Genomic DNA, 15,153 nt, shown 5'->3' with positions numbered 1-15,153 from the left:
AAATTATATATATAATAAGTTCTTATAAGTTATATATATAAGAAGTGAACATTAATTTTAAGCAATTCAAGATTATGTTACTTAAGATTTAAATAATAATCATTTAAATAGATTACAATACTTCAATATTAAAAGAACTTGGTTCTTCTATATAATGTAAGTACTTTGGTTGTAAATTATTATTTATACAAAACTTCCTCATTGTATTTCATAAAAAGGTTATGTAAAATTTTGTTAAGAAGCTATAGAGTTACAAATATCCAAAGTATGTAATGTAAAATAAAGTAAAAAGCAAGTGGAGATATGTACAAGTTGATAAATGTGAAGCAGCAGATTGCGGAGAATCCTTTTGTTTACCAGGTTGCAATACACATAAATCCTCACAATCTTCATCCTCGCATATATCACAAAGTGTGGCTTTACGTGGCTCATAAAATACTCTTGCTCTTCTTGCTAATCATAGAAAATTATTAATAGATTGAGATTCATAAATTATATCATATAATAAAATTAGAAAATTGAAATTAAAAAGAATATATTAACTTATTTATGATATGAAATAATATCACTTAATACATTGACTGCCATGAGGATCACTAGAGTTCAGAAATGATGGAATTGGTTGAAGTATTTAAATTAAAGAAGCAGTCATATATTCTTAAGATTTGTAATATTTTTAATATAACTGTAATAATAATAATGTAAGAAGTGTGAACTTGTCGATGTATTACGGCCTTGTGGATTTTTACGAAATCTTTTTTAACTACCTTATTGTGACGTGCATATAACAAGAAAAATAATAAGAACAAACGATCGGACTCTAATGATCTTGAAGAAAATGAAATACCAATTTGATATTACTCGATAAATAGAGTTGAAATATAACAGTTTTGAGTGTAACAATAAATTGGTTCGAAAGTCATGCATATTTAAAATTTTACTCTTTTACTATTTTACTCTTAACCTATTATATAATTTCTCGAATTTAGAATTTATTGTTTACTCTTGGGATATTTTTAAGTAGAAAAATATGAGGTACAAAATATTGTATAGCTTACGCTGTCTTATGCATTAAAGATAAATCTTTAAAATATTAATCTTTGTTGACACTATAGGTGTTCTTGCTGTAATATCGATTGAGCTATATATTTTTCCGACCGCTGGAAGGTGACCGCTAACTCTAATCCAAAATGATATTTTTTAAATCGATTCATAAATCAAAGACAACTTTTGTTGAATCAATCGACTCCTAAACTCAAACCCCGTTATATTTTATTTCCGTTCATCGTTCATCATCAAATGAAGTTTAACTATGGACATTAGTGTCCGATCATAGGTTTTTATTACCTTACCCGTTATATGCATGCAACAATAAAGTAATTAAAAAAAAATTTCGTCAAAATTCATAATCGCGTTACAAATCGACAAGTTGATCATATAAAGTACTAATAGAACCATAAAACGTTTTAATTAATTTTATCAGGTTCTTCCAAAAGTTTCTTTCGTTTTATAACGAAATAATAGATGCACAACATTGTTTATTTCATGAAATTTTTTTCTATTGGAACAAAATGGATCATACATAATTCAATAAAATAATATAAAACAAAAAATATTCTGGATCTATTATATCTTTATAAAACGAAAGAGACTTTTGGGTCAACCTAGTATATTATAGCACGTAGAAAAATGTATTGTGCTAAAATAAGTAACATTAGTACTTTGTTCTTTGAGCAATCAACATGTTAATAATGAATTATAAAATGATATTTTATTATTGCATATTATTATTATTAACTTACATGAATCGTAATAATCATATATAGTAACTGGTACTGGTTTCTGTTTTGCCACTTTATGTGTCCTGAATGCGGACACTGTAGGGCAGTATTCTTGCCTGCTCATCTGTAAGATATTATTTGGTTTAAAATTAATCTCAGATTGTTTAAAAATATAAATACATATTTTGTTCTATACCTCATCAAAGTATAATATTACGACCGTATCTCCGTTCTTGGTTTCTACTCGTTTTACATTTTGTGACACTTCAAGACTAGGTAATGATTCCTTATCTACTGTAAAACCAGAAGGTAAACTGACTTCCATCACAACCATATTACTTTCGTTTGCTTCCTTAGTCGGAACGAATCTAATAATAAACATGTTGCATTAAATATATAATAATAATATTAAATAATATTTATAGAATATCAGAGAGATAAATATACCCAGAACAAATTGAAAGTTGCAAATGATTAGCATTGGAATTTTTATCTACTTGAGGATCCAAAGTAAACAGTGGCCATGCTCCAGTTACATTTAGATTATATTTGTATGTAATTTGAACTAAAGCAAATCCATTTCCGGTGGCTGTTATACCAATCAACCGTGTCTTCTTTGGAAGCTTAGAAAATAATAAATATTAGAATCGTGTACTACTTACACGAAGAATACATTTCTCAATTTTAACATTATGTTTATAAGATTCTTTTTTTTTTGTTTTATCATGTCCTTGTAATTATTTTTCTTAAGGTGATTAGTTATTACACTATATTAAATGCAGTTTGAATTTACCATTTGTTTTTGAAGTATCATGGAATTGTTAGGATTTATATTCATTTGACTTTGTCCACCTCCTTCGTACAGGAATATTATAGAAATGACATTAGTTTTCGTTACTAATTTTTCACCTAACTTCGCCAAGGCTTGTATTCCAATTACGGTATCCTAAGAGTTGTTAATAGTATGTACATTTGCTACACTCTTCTAATTTACACTTTAATATTTACCTGTGTGGATGCAAAACCACCTTCAGCATTTCTTTGTTTTACAAGCCATTTCATTATGGGTATAGAATCAGCGACTAAATTACGCCTTATATAAGTTAACAAAGTATAGGACGTCATTTCAACGTCGACAGATCGTGGTAAAGAATGATACCACGGATTTTTATCGTTTGCTGGTATAGGTTTGCTCCACCATTTAATATCTTCTTTTGTCATGGCTTTAGATTCTAGCAAATTAAATGCTGCAGTCTCATATGGATGTTTTGCTAAGTTTAAAGCATATGTACATATACTCAAAGCATAAGTATCATTTAGATCATTCATATTACGAACAATGTAATCAATTCCTTTATTTATAGTGTTTCTATATTTTCCGTTAGAGTCCTATAATATAGAATATTATAAAGGTGAAGAATATGTATTTTATGTACTCAACTATTGTATTTTCAAAAATTAATATTTCATTTTTTTCACAATTATTCAATAAATTATTGTACTTACTGAATTTTCAAGAAAAGTAATAAGAGTAAATGCTGTTAATGCAAGACCTTTTGCAGCTCCACCTTGCATGTCTCGATGACTAATTCTTCCTACTTCAGGAAAACTTCCGTTAGGAGCTTGATTATTTGATAACCATTGTAAAGCTTCATCTATTATTCTGTCTTCAATTGGGATGTATGCAGCAGCTTGTTTGAAAGCTTTTGCCACAAAGGCAGTAAGCCTAGCAGATAAAATGTAAGTATAATACAAAATGTTACAGTATTAGTGAATGTAACATAACAATTCAATATTTGTATACCATGTACTTCCATTACTATCTGACATGCCAAATGCACTGAATGATCCATCATTATGTCTGTAAGTTAATTCTCTTTGATAGCCTATTTCCATATATCGAAGAGCTTTGCTTTCTACTGCATGTGTTAATTGATTTGTATTCTATAAAGAAATTTCAATACAAATATATTTGCGATTACACTATTTCTCTAATGATATATTATTACGTATATATTATACATCTACTTACTTTGAGATAATTTAATATCATTATATTTGGAACAAAATTTAACATATTCTGTTCTCCACAACCAGATGGCAATTTAATTAAATTTGCCAAATTCATAATACTTGGACCCAAAATATCGCCTGATAAAAAGATATATAATTTAATATCAAATTATACATGTACGTATATATAGAGTGACCCATTTGCAGTGATACACGCAATTATCTTTCAAACTATTTGTTATACTAAAAAATGTTTCAAATTAAATTTACTTTATTTCGAAGGAGACATCTTGTGATGGTCACAAATCTTATCTAGGTGGACATGCCTTCCAGATTTCAAAGTAGTCTTTGCTTTTTTTAATGGAACTATATATATTATTCGAATCGGCGTATTGCCCATTTTATGACAAAATCACCGTTCTATGTGTTGTTGTTCCAAGGTCATTCAAGCTCATTTTTTACCGTTCAAAACTTATCTTTATTAAACATTCTCAAGATTTTATTTACTGGAATTCATGTTACAATTATTTCGAAGGAATCAGTACTATTGTGACTAGCAGTATGCGTTCTTCGTTTCGATGCAGTTCGATTCGCAATTTACGATCGCTTCTTGAACAATATGTTTACCGGTCGTTGGATAGGAAAAAGAAGCAGGATGCCCTTTCCACCAACGTCTCCGGATTTGATACTTATAATCTTTTTTGTTGCAGTGTTTCATAAAAGATCAAGTTTGTCGGGAAGAACTCATTACCCCTGATAATATGAAAAATCATATAAAGAATAACTGCCAACAAATTTTTTCTAAAACATTAGAGAGGGTGCAACTATCTTCTAAGAATAGAATAAACCAATGCATTGACGTTCCTGGTTATCATTTCGAATATAGATGATAAGGGACAATTTCTAAATGTTAAATGAAGGTAAGTTTTGAAAGGCTATAAAAGACCTTGAATGATTTTGGTCCACCAACACATTATAGGTCAATGAATTAGTCACGGAACAGGCTACACACTTATCTGAACAAAAATATACAAATCCATTTAAAATAATAAATATCACTTTGAAATCTAGAAGGCATGTCCATCTAGATACGATTTGATAAAAAAGATCATAACATGTCCCCCACAAAATAAAGTAAGTTTAACTAGAAATATCTTTTTGCATAACGAACAGTTTGGGAGATAATTGCGTGTATCACCTCAAATGGTACAATTAGATACATTAGATTCTACGTGATCTAGATTAGATTAGATTCTACGTGAAAATATAAATTGAAAATATGAAATAAAATTTTTTTTATATAACACTTTGTTTCTGAGAAAATCAAGTTTGAAAATTTATCAAGTATACTTGAACATGGCTAATTTCGAACTGACAGATGTAAATAATCAATAGGTTATTTCATGTGTAAAAATAAGTCGAAAATGTGCAATAAAATTTGTTCATAAGACGCTTTGTTTCCGAGACAAATAAATTAAGAATTTTATCATAGACATGTATTAGGATAATTCTTAACTAAGAATTTTTAACATGTTCATATCCTATTTTTTTTTAAAATAAAGTCTTAAACAAAAAATCTTGTTCTACATTTTTCATTTATTTTCGCATTTAGAATAACCTCCTAACTTGTTTACTCATACCTTGTCGATAATTAACTAAATTTAAGCATACTTGACAAATTTTCAAACTCAATTTTCTCGGAAAAAGAAAGCCTCATATAAAAAAATTGTATTCCATATTTTTGATTTATTTCTGCATGTAGAATCATATTTGACTAAACTTGAAATTTTACTAAACCCTTCACACCTTCATGAGTATCGAAGGTACTAATCAAAATTTCAATAATTGTGGAACATTACCTACTGCAGATATTTCAATATATTCTGAACCTGGTACAGCATTTTTAGGTATATCAATTGTAATATTCATCGATGTATTTGTTGTACTTCTAAGATCTATGAAAGTAGCCCTGTTTACATATTGAGTTTCTCCTTCAGCCTGTGCATAAATTAGTAGAAAAGTTCAAATTCACTTTCAATTAGCGAAAGATAAAAAATAATTTTATAAAGAAACACTTTACTTTAACAAGTAATTTACGCTCAACACTATCTCCAGCTAATATACTATTTGCAGTTGCCTTAATCGTAATGTATCCCAAGTCTCGAGGAACAATCATAAAAGATACGCTGCTTCCGGAATTAGCTTTCACTTCTACCTTTTTCTTACGATACAATTCTAATTCTAGAAAATTTTTCATAAGTTATGTTTATGTTATATACTATAGTTTGTACAAAATATTTCGAAATAATAAAATTTTAATCTTACTTGGTACATCCTGAACTTCGTTGGACATTTCTGCAAAATCAAACTGACCCTCATTTGTTAACAGAACCTCAGCTACAACATTTTTGTTCATATAATTGAACACCACAATTTGGATTGCAACAATTTCTCCTCGAATCACAGAGTAAGGAAATTCCATAGAGATGAAAAATGGTCTAAAAACTTTTAACTGTAAAAACATAAATTCTTCTTTTTATGCTTATATTATGGAAATTTTGCTATTATTTATGTAGTCATTTTATATTACCTTTCGTGGCTCTTCTATAAGGCCTAATCCATGAACGTCATTTACAGAAAATGCAGTGAGCACCCATGATGTAATTGAATCTGGTACATTTCTTTTCAGCTCATTTTTTCCTTCATATCTATTTTCAATTTATAGTTAATTTGCATTTTAATTTTATTTTGAAATACTATATCAATATACTTCGATTATACACATAAATAATAATTTACAAATTTATTTTAAAAAAATAAATCTGTATATAATATTAAATTTAATGTTTCTGGAAAATTAATAAAAAAATTCTTCCTAATATGGCTTATTTCTTCAAATAAATACGTTCTGTCTATAGAATATTCAGTACTAGATGTATTTTATAAAAATTCGTTAAATATGATAGAATAAACAATTGAAGAATGATACAATCTAAAGCAATTTAAAGTATACAGATATGAATGATATCTATTGGCTATTACTGATTATGTATGCCAATTATACAGAGTTAACAGAGTAAGTCACCTAATTCTGTCATCCCAAATTACTTGGAATTACTTGTATGTTGTATTAAAACTCTTTCGAATAAACGTCATATAGTATCAAAGTGGTGTAAAATATAATAATAAATTTTTTGTTATCTTATCTTTTTTTAAGATATAAAGGTCACATTGATTCAAATATAAATGTGTAACATTTGAACCAGTAATTTGAAAGAGTATTTTAAGAAACTATTAAAGTAAGTACATTAATGAAATATTCCCTGAATAACTTTTAATATAAAAATGCTTAAAATTTTATCCATTACAATTTAATACATGTTCATAGTCAATAAATGTGTGCGAATGACACAGAATTTTACTCCCATGTAACATTCAAATTGCAGAATCAAATGTTGCACATTATATATAGAAATTTAAAATAATCTTCATATCTTGATAAGAAAGCAAAATAGCAAAGAAACTAATTATTATATTGTATGTCCTCTTAATATCATACAGCTTTTTTCATAATAAGCAGTTTACAAATAATTTAAGGTAACAAAGTTAGATGATTCACCATAAGAATACCCAAAATATTCCAGCTTTGATTTATATAAAAGTAACTTGTACAAAATAAAGCATGACCCATGAACGTCATTTATAAAATAATGTATACAAAGCGTGTACGTAAAGCTTCATAAACTGAAAGTATATGAGATAAATACCCTGCAGAAAAGTTTGTAAAAAGCCAGGTGTTTAAGATGTCATGCATTAGGAATACACGGGGCTTATTCCAAACAGGAGGTGGGATGCGAGAGAAGGCATAAGGACCTGCCAGTGGTGGTCTTGTTGCTAGTTTGTGCGTAACAGGTGGACCAAGGTCTGGTCGAAGTGTGGATGCCCCATGAGGTGAGCCTGTTATTCTACCCTCCAGTATTCCCGATTGTTCTGTAATCCAATTCTATATATTGTATTATATCAGCACAACCAAGGGAATAAAAAAAAAAAATAATATAAAGATATTGTAGAAATTAATCTAATTTCTTATTATATTTCATTTAAAGTACCTTAATTTTTTATATTCTAAGTTATATAATAATACTCTGATTTATGTTTTTGGATATGAATAGATGATTACATTGCAGAGAATGAAATATGAATTGTAATAAGTCCATCACCATAGCACTAAATCACATAAAGCCATTATTGAACAAATATTAGTAAATTAATTTAAAAGATGATATTATATATTAAGTATTTTTAGATAGTTAGCACATAGAAACATTTATATTTACTTAATGAGTTATATCAGTGTTGTTTTGATGATAAAAAAAAGTTCTCAGCGGATAAAAATTTTCAATGGCATTACCCAGCATCAAGCGTTTGCCAAAGCCAAGTTTCAGGGAAATTCTTGCGTACTTTCGTCTTCTCTGATGGCAATGCAATTGAACTGAAACTTCCAGCAGCTGTTGGAAAGGCGAACTCTACACCAGATCTGTAGTATACTATACAGACATAAGCCTTGTTAAGTAATAAGTACGTGATCTGATTAACTAAAGATTTGATAGTAAGTATTACATGAAAAATTAGATTTAAGAACATCCTTCTCATTCTACATTGCAAATGAATAAAATGTTGTTGACTAAATATGTTATGGTATTAGAAAATATTTAGTATCACGTGTAAGAGATAAGAAAATGATATTAGTAATAAACTTAAGCCATATAGAAAGCACTTTACTTACGAATTTGAAAATTTTCATGGACATAGGCATTTGTTATAATGATAGCACCGCTTTCCTATCAAACAATATATATTTATATTAATATTGATAAAAAAGTATCAAAAATCCATCCAAATAAAATTATTTATTTATTTACTCTGAAAACATCTTTTGCTGTAGCTGAACCAGGATTCCATAAATATCGATCAAAAACCGAGTTTGCATAAGGTGATTCATGATTATTATCATATGATTTCAACTCTTTATAAACTTGTTCCTGCGAATAATTAAGATATATATTAAAGTATTATTTATAATTATAACAAAGCCTAAATTAATGAGAATTATTTATAATACTACGTACATATGAAATATCGTTCCCAGATTTTAAAAGAATAGATCTTTGATCTACACCTAATAATCCAACATATGAATTTGGTTTTGAAGTAATAACTAAATTGATATCATCTCCTGGTGCAACTTCTTCAGATGCCATTTTAATATCAACCTTTAATAGAAATTAAGATATCAGATTCAGATTTATCAATTCTAATTTTTATTATAACTAATTCGTCAAATTAACTTACAAAATTTTGAAGTAGTCCTTCTAGTTCAACATCTAAGGCATCTGCAATGATTTCTCCATCATTTCCTATATAATATATAATTACATGTGCAGTAGGAGCCATGACATATGTTGCTAAGAACCTAAAATATATTTCACGCTTTGTAGATAAATAATAAACGAAATAGATTACATTGTAATTAGATATTAAAAAATATTTACTTAAAACTTGTTGTATGTTTATTTTGTACATATATAGAACCTGCATCCAATATATCGCCACGTCCAAATATCTCGTAATTAATATATTTCAATAGAGCTGTAGAATTTACTTCAATTTCTACATCTCGATTAACCTTATACAAGAATATCATATTCTTTTAATGATGATTTTCATACTTTTAAAATAATTTAAATAACATAAAGATGATCATACCATAGGTTTTTCAGTTTTCAAAACAGCTTGTATATATTCATTATTCTGAGACATAGCTTGGTTTGTTGATGGGAACCATTCATGAAGGTTTAAATATTGAGCCTATTTATAATCATTTTTTTGGTGGTTATTGTTAAATCATTATTTCTATTATTAATTTCAGTGCTTTTGTATCTACTATAATATTTTACCTCTATGTTTAAAGGATATGACATATTATCATTAGTTTTTGGTGGATAAAAATCCAACTTTACCATTCCATTTTCATCCAACATACCAGTAATATTCGTGTATGTGGACTGATTATCAGTAATGTAAGTATACCCATATTTTACCATAACAAAATTTTTGTTATCTCTCACTGGTGTTCCATCATGATATGTTAACTTTATCTATAAGAAGTTTTCTCATATTATATTTATAATATTTAAAAGAGAATTCAAATTTATAATGTTACGGGTAATTTTGACTACATACAAATGCTGTATACTTTAATCCTGGTTTATAGTATTCTGATGTTTTTATCAAATCCATTGTGTATTTATGTTTATGTAAGGTTATATGTGCAGAAGTATTCTGTCTTCTACCAGTTAAAGATTCTTCTACTGTAACATCAAGCATAACTGGTCTTTCATATTCATCAGTAAGCCTATTAAAATTGAAATTAAATTATATCTTTTCTCAAAAAATATTTAATAACGTTTTTTAAGATATATATATATATATATACCTTAATTCATCATGAATGTCAAAATCAACAACTATTTTCCCATTTATTGGAATTACTTTTCGTATAGGCTGTTGGTATATTGGTTGGATAACATCAGAAAATATATCAGGATATGCTGTAACAGTTGCTTCTCCTTTCACTGGCTTACCATAAGTATACCTAAATGATTTGCACTTTGAAATAAATAATTTTTGTCAAATCTTTTAGGAGAATACTAAGACATCATTAAATAACATCAATGACGCTGTTACAATTGTGGAACAGGAATCAATTTAAAAAAATTTGCAATATGCTTTTAGGAACTTACAGAAAGTTTACTTAACTATTAGAATTCACTTACTTGGCATAGATTGTTGCAGTGATTTTTGATTCCTTAAATGTAAAATGTTTAGGAGCATCAATTATCACTTCAAAATTAGGTAATACATATTCAGCAACTTCAAAATCTTTTTCAAATGTTTGATCACCAATATTTGCTGTAATTTTCCAGGTACCTAAAACTGGGTACTCAGACAATTCGATTTCTGCATTAAAAATTCCATGGGTTACAGATGGATGATTCCATTGTTTAATTCTATTTCCTTTACCATCCTATAAAAATGTAATGTAAATTCAAAAATTTGTCTTATTTGTTACATACACTGTATTTATTTAAAAATACTTACTACAATATAGATGTTTACTAATCTTTCAAGCGTTGGCCTAAGTCTGGAGTCCAACAAAATACATCGAAACATAACTTTATTTCCCGGTTTATAAATTGCTCTATCAGTTTGAATAAAGACTGAATAACTTTTAGGAATAAATTCTATCGACTTTGACTGTGAAAATTCTATTCCTGTTAAACCACGTGCAATTAATTCATATTTACCAGGAATAATATCATCAATCTAAAATTTAAAAAGAAATTAAAAAATGTATTAATATACTTTACATGCAGAGAAGTTAACAAACTTGAATTCATTTACTTCAAATCGTAAAATTCTTGTACTGTATGGTTGTACATGTGTAACTTGGGATATATTGAATACTTCTCCTATTCTTGAATTATTGTCAAATGACCCAGACAGTTCAATGTATATTACTGATGGTGTTGATACACCAGTAATACTTACAGCTACATGATATTCTGAATCAGGTCGTATTACCTTTGGAGCTATTATGCTATAGTATCTTTAAAAATATATTACAAAATTTGATTATTAAGCTATGTTAGATAATTAATTATATAAAATATTTGATAATACAATGTTTAATATATGTTTATCATATTTATTATTTCAATTAGATATCTAATAATGTATAATTAAAATATATATATACATACTGTTCTGCAGTAACATTTAGTATTAAATAGAATAAAATAACAATATTGAACCACTGCCAATCCATTTTTATAGTCACTGTAAAATGAAAAGAAATTTAGGTTAGAATATAAAATGACAAACAACGTTGACAAATTAATAAAATTACTAATAAGTAAATCTTGAATAGCACACTGTGCATAAATGTAGTAGCATATATAAATAACATAAACAAAATTTAGTATATTATATAGTACCTACATATGTACAATGACAGAGATAAAAGTTATTTTCACTATGAGAAAAAATCTTATATCTTGTATCTTAAATCGTATATCTTGATTGTAAATATAAAAGATGGTCGTTCTGTTATATAATTTTGTAATTATCGACACTTCAAAGTGTCAAACTGGTTTTTCCATTGGCAATTATGTATTTTTTAATGATGGCACAATGATTTGTGAGCACAATCATGTGACTAAAGCAATGGGAAAACCCAAGAGCTAAGAATTTCATTTTGTCAATATTAAAATGTACTCTTCAATCTTTTATCATTGAAATATTCAGAAAAATGGTTTTGTTTTACTTAATATACAACGATTAACGCAAATAAATTTTGGAAATTTATGCATTTAAAATTTTTATAAACATATTGCTCAGTCATTTATTTTAATAAAAGCTACTTATATAAATTATATTGAATAGATCCTTATTTTATAAAATCACATTATAATAATTCTAATATATGTATACAAATCAATGTAATACTTATAGTATTTATATAATATTTTACATATTACTCTGTATATCAAAAAATTTGTCTTTCTAATCTTCTACTCTAATCTATACTTGTTAATAATATTATGTTCATACATATTTAAACATACAATTTATAATATAACATATAATTTATGATATATAATTATATTATTGGCATATAATTTTGTACAATTTCGTATACTCATTCGTAATAGTCATTAATAGCGATGAATATATCATATATTACTATTATAAACATTCTTAAATTGATATCTTGGGTCTAATATATCATTTTCTGATTACAGAATTCATTTCTTTTCCTCATCTAACAAAATTAGTAAAATTATTTTAAAAAATGAATTTTTTAACATTAAAAAAAAAAATCTCGGAATTGAATTGTGTTTCGAAGATATTATTCAATTTTTATCTAATACGTTTGAAAATATAAATAGTTGTTATTTTAAATATATATTTTGAAATTTATAATCATATCATTTTCTTCCAATTATCTTTTCAGTTTTGTGTTAGATTATTTTATGATACATTAGTTACGTTCTAAATAAAATACATCTGTCAAACATTACTTATTTTTCTAAATGGACCAACGGAATCTATGTACATAGTTATTGATTAGAAAGTAGTACGACAGAAGTTTACATTTTATATGTTCTCCAAACTCTATTACTTGATAAATTCATACGGATTTTATAATTCGATCACAAATTCGGAAAATATACATTTTAACAATTTTAACAATTTATTTATTTAAGAAGAAAATACATATGTCGTAATTTTTACTAATAACATATAAATGAAAGGATAATTTATGCTAGGATCGCGTCATCTTACAAAACAATTCTGAACAGTGACTCACCTCGCCGAAGGATTTATTTTACTTGTATTTTCAAGTATATTATTCTGGTTATGATATGATATCACGGTCCTTTTGGAAAATGAAACTATCGAAGAAAACAAAGTTGCAAAGCTTCCGATGCAACAGTTAGACAAATACTAACAAGCATTACCAATCATGGTTCGAAGAAAGCAAGCGAGCAAGTGCAGGTTTCCCTTCCTTCTGGCTACTTCACTTCTCCTGTATATATCTGTCACGTTTTTACCGTTATGGGAGTAAGAAGCCAGCCACCGAAGTATCACTGTTGTAAAATCTGACTTTGATTATCCGTTTGCACAACTTCAATATCTTCAATATCATCGCGAACTATATTTTTCAATAAACCACAAGCAGCTAAAAATGTATCCTACGCTACGTATTGATGATGTTACGATCTTTTATTCGAAATTTATCATTGTACGTGCTATTCTTCCTGAATTAAGCCGTTCAGAAGTTACATTGATCAACTCCATAAATCGAAAAATAGAACAAAGTGATGACATTGAAAACATTATTTTCTAAAAATTATTTTAGAATTTATTATTATATATGCCACCTTCTTCCAGTAAATAAGTTTATGTAAATGAATCGTTTGTTTTTTAGGACCTACATAAGTAATAAAATCTAAAAATATACATATGTATAAAAAGTACAATTGATCAATTTGTTTTTTGAGAAGCTCAGTTAATAACAAATCAAAAATTGTATAAGATGACATTAATATATTAATATATTCTTTCCTCGATTAAGATTTTATACATTTATAAAACATTATTTAGTAAACAGAAAAAAGACTAAGTAGGAAAATAAGATAATTTTAATATTTTCATAAATTTATTAGAATTATTTATATGAATTTTTTGTAGCTTTTAATTTCATGGAAATCTTAAAATTACTTGAGAACATAATATATGGTAATATCAATATTTTTTTATTTAATTGTGGAAAATTAGTTTGCTACTAATTATTTATGGATTTTTATACAATATTGCTCTACTTTTACTAGACTTCATTTATTGACCTTGACATGAATTTGCGACATAGTTTAATGCGTGTCACGTTTAATATGAACGAAATTACACAATTCATATTTTCTAAACGGACAAATTTTATTCACAAATAAAAAAAGTTAATTTTTAAGAAAAAATGAAGCTTTTCTTCATGGTGTTTGATGTCAGATACTAAAAATATAAGAAATGTATTAGCCATCAAGGATACATTTCTAATTTTCCAGAATTATGAACCTGACATGTGCATACATACGTGTTACTATCTACATATGTAATATACATAGCAATAACAGAGAAAAAATGTAACAAGTATTTACATGTTTGTTAAATCAAGCAATAGATAAGGGGCAGTCTCAACCTTCGCGTGCATTTGTCATATTCGCATTAAGGTGATCATTATCTTCTTCTCTGCAACTTCCTCTCTTCAACAATATATATATATATATATATATATATATATATGATTGTATTTGGCAGTAATATATGTATGTATATAGTACGAATTTATAACTTTCGTATTTGTCATTAAATGAAATAGTTATTGATTAATAAATAAATTGGTTAAACTTTATTTTAAGAGACCAAAAATTATTAATTTTTTTATTGAAAATACAAATCCTAAATCGAAAAATCCAGTGATTCGAAAGTTATGGCTATGTAGAATTGAGGAATTGTAAGATATCTTAGATGTTACTTTGATATTGTATTTCTTTTACCTATCATCTGATTGGTCTGCATAGATGAGCATTGAACTGAACTTCACCGAAAATTAGTTTGTACTAGCAACCGACCGCCTCACGGTAATCTGAGAGTAATGAATTAATGAATAACCTAAATCTAATTCAACCTTCACGATTAAAAATCCCGTCGCAAAATGGCCGCGAACTACGTGCATTTA

General features: G+C 27.1%; 1 protein-coding gene and 2 long non-coding RNA genes across 7 annotated transcripts; 2 read left to right on the top strand and 1 right to left on the bottom strand.

Annotated features, from left to right (window-relative positions):
- Positions 1-71: 71 nt before the first annotated feature.
- On the bottom strand, positions 72-15,143 carry LOC117235688 (CD109 antigen-like). Of its 5 annotated transcripts, none has more exons than XM_033497961.1 (29): positions 14,972-15,143; positions 13,379-13,507; positions 11,618-11,693; positions 11,259-11,463; positions 10,956-11,180; positions 10,631-10,881; positions 10,291-10,449; positions 10,038-10,209; positions 9,752-9,952; positions 9,561-9,662; positions 9,347-9,480; positions 9,147-9,267; positions 8,924-9,067; positions 8,717-8,836; positions 8,581-8,635; positions 8,206-8,341; positions 6,385-6,502; positions 6,120-6,306; positions 5,875-6,035; positions 5,654-5,792; positions 3,814-3,932; positions 3,586-3,725; positions 3,288-3,507; positions 2,790-3,170; positions 2,575-2,727; positions 2,229-2,404; positions 1,978-2,149; positions 1,803-1,905; positions 72-453 (listed from the first exon to the last, which is right to left on the bottom strand). In XM_033497961.1, exons 1-29 carry the CDS (start codon positions 14,991-14,993, stop codon positions 251-253), a joined length of 4,524 nt encoding a protein of 1,507 aa, XP_033353852.1. In that variant the 5' UTR covers positions 14,994-15,143; the 3' UTR covers positions 72-250. The 5 variants fall into 5 exon arrangements, with proteins under 5 accessions (XP_033353852.1, XP_033353851.1, XP_033353854.1 ...); XM_033497960.1 differs by lacking the exon at positions 8,206-8,341 and adding an exon at positions 7,562-7,784; XM_033497963.1 differs by lacking the exons at positions 8,206-8,341; positions 14,972-15,143 and adding exons at positions 7,562-7,784; positions 13,228-13,312 and having other exon boundaries at positions 13,379-13,544.
- On the top strand, positions 4,352-5,974 carry LOC117235701. Its single transcript, XR_004493719.1, has 2 exons — positions 4,352-4,714; positions 4,774-5,974. It is a non-coding gene; the product is annotated as an uncharacterized LOC117235701 (long non-coding RNA).
- LOC117235698 lies at positions 10,460-11,102 on the top strand. Its single transcript, XR_004493716.1, has 2 exons — positions 10,460-10,709; positions 10,781-11,102. It is a non-coding gene; the product is annotated as an uncharacterized LOC117235698 (long non-coding RNA).
- Positions 15,144-15,153: the final 10 nt, after the last annotated feature.

This window comes from Bombus vosnesenskii, unplaced genomic scaffold (genome assembly GCF_011952255.1).
Source record: "Bombus vosnesenskii isolate JDL3184/JDL3185 unplaced genomic scaffold, Bvos_JDL3184-5_v1.1 scf7180000013319, whole genome shotgun sequence".
NCBI classification, from domain to species: Eukaryota; Metazoa; Arthropoda; class Insecta; order Hymenoptera; family Apidae; genus Bombus; species Bombus vosnesenskii.
Note: the sequence above shows the minus strand (reverse complement) of the source record. Positions and strands in the feature narration are given on the sequence as shown.

Excerpts from the sequence above, each read along its gene's own strand:
- LOC117235688 (XM_033497960.1), bottom strand. The coding sequence starts at position 14,993 with ATGCAGACCAATCAGATGATAG. Across the intron at positions 9,953-10,037 it reads GATTAAAGTATACAGCATTT|ATAAAGTTAACATATCATGA; the intron begins GTATGTAGTCAA and ends AACTTCTTATAG. Across the intron at positions 7,785-8,580 it reads CCATGAAAATTTTCAAATTC|AACAATCGGGAATACTGGAG; the intron begins GTAAGTAAAGTG and ends ATTGGATTACAG.